Source organism: Neopelma chrysocephalum, unplaced genomic scaffold, assembly GCF_003984885.1.
Source record: "Neopelma chrysocephalum unplaced genomic scaffold, ASM398488v2 Primary Assembly neopelma1_24, whole genome shotgun sequence".
NCBI lineage: Eukaryota > Metazoa > Chordata > Aves > Passeriformes > Pipridae > Neopelma > Neopelma chrysocephalum.
In genome coordinates, this window is record NW_020897693.1 from 51,819,270 (window position 1) to 51,825,269 (window position 6,000).

The 6,000-nt window shown below is 43.0% G+C and overlaps 1 protein-coding gene across 1 annotated transcript in view; it reads right to left on the bottom strand.

Annotated features, from left to right (window-relative positions):
- The window catches only part of PRKCH (protein kinase C eta), a gene marked incomplete at its 5' end in the record, with an annotated part of 93,261 nt that extends 87,524 nt beyond the window's left edge, over positions 1–5,737 (bottom strand). The window contains one exon of the mRNA XM_027698578.1: positions 5,674–5,737. Within this exon, the coding sequence (XP_027554379.1) occupies positions 5,674–5,737 (64 nt within the window). The remainder of the gene's footprint in view (positions 1–5,673) is intronic.
- Positions 5,738–6,000: the final 263 nt, after the last annotated feature.

The following is a 6,000-nucleotide window of genomic DNA, read 5'->3' on the forward strand; positions in this document are numbered from 1 at the left end:
CAGTCATTATTGCAGTTAATAGAGAACTGGTAAAATCTTTTTTCTTCCTCTTGTGCAAGAACCTGATAACATATCTGGCAATAGAAGTTTTATGGGGCTGAGGAGCTACATTATAGTGCAGAGCAAAGATCTTGTTAGCACAACACCTATACACCACTTCAGACTTTAAGGCTGCAGATTTTTACTGGTACCCATCTGAGGAAATGTTATTTCTTAAAATAAAACCCACTCAGTGTTAGCAAAATGTATTCCAAGAAAAATGACAGGAAAAGACCAAGTATTTGTGTTTGAGAACAAACTATCCCAACCACATGATATGCCAGTTGCAAAATAAAGAAGCATTTCCTGGTCTAGAGGCAGGTTCAGGCTTCCTGAACCTGCCTCTTAAGTTACCTGTAGGTAACCAGTTTTAAGCTTCCCCCTTGGAGGGGTTGGAACTAGATGATCTTTAAGGTCCCTTCCAACCCAAGCTCATGATTCTGTGATTCCTTGCTGCTGCAAACCCTACCAACATTAACTATTTAATAATGCATACTATATCTGCTCTACCAAGTCACTTGGCTTTTCAATATTCTCATTGTTCTATTTCTTGCCCAGAACTCAAATTTGTCCTTGTCTTTCCTGACACTGAAAGAAAAGAAACAACCATTACTTATCTAACAACGATGAAATTAAAAGTGAACTTCAAGCAGAATTATCACGTTGAGTGACAATGTAAAAAAAAAAAAAAGTTAAAAAAAGGCAAATTGCAAGAGTTCAAAGCACTAAAATAGAAGCACTTTATTTTCTACAGGGCTTGCCTCATTCATCAATTCAGTCAAACACTTAATTTGTATTAATTTAATTAGCTCTGCTCAAAATTAAATAGAGCAAATAGCAAGAGAGGCAGCAAACTGAGGGCACAGCAACACGCCTTGCAGGCAAAGCTGCAAGGGGACTTGGTGTTCCTACTGTTGCAAGGAGAGGGGTTCATACCATCCTTCAGGCACACACCTGGGGCCTCTCAGTGTCCAAGTCTGACCTTGCTGCAGCCGAACACCCACACACCATCACCTGCTCTTGAGTATCTCTTCCAACCCCTCACAGGTGTCCAGAAGCACCACCAACAGCAGCAGTTCACCCAGTCACTGCAAGGCTTTTTATTTCAAGTCAATCACCTCCTGATCGAGAAGAATGTAATGCATGATTTGCCTTTTCACAGCTGAAAACAGTATTCAGTGGCAAAAAAATCGACAAGCAGTGGAGAGAGGATCTAAATTCATGTCACCCGTTGGGGCACTCCAGCAGCATCAGCCACTTCCTATAAGCAACACAAGCCCCGGAGTCTCCTCCCAGAGACACAACCTTCATCCAGAGCCAGGGGGACCCCGATGACACCTGGGAGAGCACAGAGGTGCTGGAGAACCATAAAGGCCCCCAGTCAGTGTGTCTTCCTGCCAGGATGCTCCCAGGTGCTCCCAGGAGTGACAAGGAAGATCACCCTACTTGGGAAGTTGTCCGCCTGGAAATGGTTATGACCAACGTTAGGAGAAGAGGAAGAACATTAGGGAACTCTACACCTTATACAGCACTATATGTTTTAGAGAGAAATAAAGCAGAATTTTTTTAAAGAAGGCCTGGTGAATTATTTTTAAGAGAGCAGGGGCAAGGAAACACAAACAGAGACACAGTGCAGGAAACCGAGATGTCACGACAGAGAGGTAAGAAATGCTAAAGACACCCTTTGGGAGAAGAACCATATTTATATCCAGAGTAAAAAGAATAAGGAAATTTTAAAAGAAATAATTTTTGGTGACTTAAAAAAAAATCCTATTATCGGGCAGGGTGAAATAAAGAAAACCCAGAAAAGAGTAAATAAATTCATTTGAGGAGGGGAGGGAAATCAATCTCTAAGCAATGCCTGAAGACTGGCAGGCAGAAGGTCAGTCCTCACCTTCTCTGTGAAACAGCCTGGACTGAAACAGCTCTTGGGTTAGTGAGAGAGATGGCTGGGCAAAATTGTGCTTCCCTCCACCCCAGACAGGTGCCACCAAGACCCAGCACAGCCAGCAGAGATGAGGCACACTTGGAGAATTCAGGAGCTGGACTTTGATGATCCTTGTGAGTCCCTTCCAACTCAGAATATTCTGTGATTTCTGTGAGAGGTAATCTCCTCCCAAGGTAAGGAGATTTTCATTTTAATTTTGCACTGGTTGCTTTACACAGGAAATGTCAGCTGAATGAGGGGAGTTAATATAATCAGGTACAGCTTAGCACAGCAACAAATACATCCAGCAGAGAAAATAAAGATAGGCAGGGGTAATTTCACTAGGTCTCCCTTGCTTCCTATTGCTCTGTTCCTTTCTCTTCCTGAAAAGCTACATGTATTTTTAACATGTGAAACAGGAAGATTTCCCTGCCTCAACACAGCAGGGTGATAACACTGATGGACAGAAGAGCCATATGGGAACCTATAAAGAATTAACCTTTCCAGCTGTATGTTTTCTATAATGCCTTTATCCTGACAGCACATGAATGCTTCTGTCGGACACACTGCACCCCTCACAGGAGTGACACCCTTCTCCCCCATCCCTGCTGCAGATGAACAGAACCAAATTTAGATTTTGGTCAGAAGAACTTTTGATCAAACAAAAACACCCACCATTCCTGAACGTAAAGAAAGTCCAAACAACCAACACCAGGACTGTCTGTTTTGGGTAAGCTTGTGCAGACAACAAAATAATACAGTGTCAGGGGGACCTAAGATCCAAGTCTTTTTTTATCTGGGGCTTTTGGGGGGTGGGTTGCTTCTTTTTTTCTTTTTTTAATCCCCTCTCTCTTTACCTACTTTTTGGACTTTTGCTTTGCTGGATTTAGACAATGGCATCTGAGCCCCTGTGAATTTGGCTATTTCCATAAACAAAACAACCAGTTTGGCATAAAACCTCTCTGAGATGAATGAGGTGTGTGAGGTCCAGCAGCAGGCACTGACGCTCCACCTTTGCTCAGTGGAGCTCTCAGAAGCTTTTCAAAGGAAGATGCTCCCCCACAGTTCAGACTGACTCCATTATGTTATCCTGCTGCCTCCCGAAAGCCATGAGGCAAGAGCTGCAAAAAACCCCCATGTGGGTGGCTTGAAGAGTCTGTCTGTGGACACTGTCATGATGCTCTTTTTACCTGCTAAAGTCTGGCTGCTTTTTGTAGCACTGTGTCACCACTGCTTAATCCTTTTCAGAGCAGAAAATACACAAGAGATACACTCTTAACCATTCAAAGTCATAAGAAAATGATTAAATGTCCTAAATATCATATTGCTTGAAAATCCACGTGTTACACTGGTGGGATCTAATGCACACTGACCATTGGATGCCCTGTGTGCCCACAGACACAGAAAGCCTTCAGGAGGTCTCTGCCACATTAGCCATAACGAGCAGGGAGGATGTGATAGTGGCTGCCCTCCAGATCAGGGGAACAAGTGGGAAGCCACTTTTTGTACTTTCAGGTTGTAAACTATTCTCGGTCTTCTCTTCGTAAAACTTCAAATTTCAAATACAGTTCTGAGCCTCCACATTTCCAGCAAAAGAGAGAGGAAAAAAAAGAATAAAACATGATGTTATAAACAAGACCTCACTGCTTATTAGAAGGAGAGCCCTTCCTTGTGGATGCCTCCTTTATCCAATGACTGGGAAAAGTCAGTATCTGCAATCAGGCTTGCCCTGCATTATGTCTATTCTTGGAAACTCTAAATGTGACCATACATGGGAACTACCAGTCAACAACAACAACAAAAAAAAAGACCATCTTTGATCTTCCTGTTCTGTTAAGTCTATACATCCTCAATAGCAACACAGAAAAGAGAAGTAAATAATTTCCAACATTTCCCATTTCCCTCGGAAAGCAGTAGCTGTACAAACATCTGAGTTCTCCATCTCTCATCTTTGATACCTTGCTAGAAACCAGCCTTCACAGCTCAGCCACCAGCACAGATTTGAAGCACACTCTGGGTTAATGCTCAAGCCCACCATCCCTGCTCAAACCTGCTTTAAATGGCCAAGCATGACACTCTTGCATGTGGATACAAACTGGGATGCAGGTCACTAAAAGCCCCGTTTCTCCCCTCCTTCCATCATCAGTTCTGCAATAGGCAATTACAGCCAATTTCTAGTGTCCTTTTCACCTCTAAGAGCCATGGCTTCTGGACCTTTAAAAAAGTCCTCCAGGCCTCCCTAGCACAGTTTTGGACTCACCCTCTTCCCTGGTTACAAATAGAAAGCTTCTTGCAAAGGGACTTGAAAAAGTAATCTTCATGTCTCCCTGTCAAAGCACAGTTCTAGGGAAGGGTAGGAAAGGTAAATGCTCTGTTAACATTTTACATGTGGATAAACACAAGAGCAGTTCCCAGACCACAAAGCTGACACCTAGGCAGAGAAAAACATGGATTCCTACTTGGCAAATAGAGAGGTAAAAGTTGTAGTGATGCAATGTAACCTGCCCAGCTTTACCTGGTAAGTGAACTTTTCTGGAAAAGAGAATTCTGGTCCTCTCTGCCTGACTGCAGTGCCAGAATGTCATATTCCTCATCTTTTCAAGATTATATATTTCTTTAGGAATTAAAGCCAGGCTTTCTGTTCCTATCTCCCTCCTAACATACCTTCTACAAGAGGAGTTACACCCGGTCAGTCATCCCCAGGAGTAAGAGCAGCCCCAGGTGCACACACTCCCCAAAAGCATCCAAGTAAAGCACAAGCTCTTATTGAAACCTGCATTTGAAGCACAAAGGCAGGGGCAGTGACAGGCCTGGGCACTAGCACGAGGTGGGACCCATGGGAGATGCAAGGCAGGAGAGCAGAGCTCCCTCAGGACTCCTGAAGCTGCCCCCAGCACAGCCTTTGTGCCAAGCAATCAGTTTATGGGGCAGAACCAGAGAGAACATTAAAAATCCATCTCCCCCATCCTGCAGGTAACAGCAGATCCTGCCTCAATTCCTGGCTTCTGTATAGAAAACAAAAACACCCCCCAACAAATGCAGTTTGAGGCTGCAGCTAAAACAAGAACCATGGTTTGAAGAAAATAAGCTTTTTCTGTGCCCCATCCCAGGTTTCCTGGGTTGCTGCAGCAGAGCTCACATCCACGCTCGTGATTAGTATCACAATAAAGAACAGGGAAATTAAAAGTATCACACTATAAAATATAGCTACAGGAAAAAAAAGCTGCCCAGATACTTTTTCAGGGCAGCTGTCACACTAAAAACTTCTAAGTTTCCTGTGCAAAGTGAACCCGGGAAACAGAAATGCTCATGAAGTAGATGGGAACCATTATGGAAAATAAAAAATCATCCAGATGTTTTAAACATGTTCCATTTTAAACATGCTGTTTCTCCTTAGCTTGCCCTTCAAGAGGCACCCAGGTGAAAAGTAGGAGTGACAAAAACAATCTGTTTGAAGGACAACTTCAGATAAATAAACCAGATCAAGCACGAACCAGCTCCTCAGGTCCAAGATCAGGGCAGAGGGCACAAACAGCACGAGTTGTTACCAACAGCCCCTTCCAGATTTCCCTCACTGCTCAAGAAATCTCCAGCACACCACAGCACGTAAAGAATGCCATTCCCTTATGTACTGCCTGGTAACTGATGGCAGGAATATACACCAGAGTCCAGCTCTTAATGGAAACAAGCCAAAATAATTCCCTTACCTTCCGTGAAGCTTCCTGTAAGAGTTATGACAACAAACACTTTGCCTTCTGGCTCCAAATCCACCTGAAAAAGTAAAGACAATGTTAGAAGATTGGTTTCTTTAAGGCAAAAATCCTTTTCAGGATTTTGGATGACTAATCTTGCCAACATTTGATAATATTTAAACCTGTATATATTCTCATGCATGCCCTTAATTAAAAAAAAAGAAAAAAAAGCATCCACAGCCCAAATTGTCCAGGTCCATAAAAACCAACAAATTTGATTCCTTCTTTTTCCTAGAAGTGCTGCACAATCTCAGCCTTACTAGAGGAAACAGATTTAAAAAA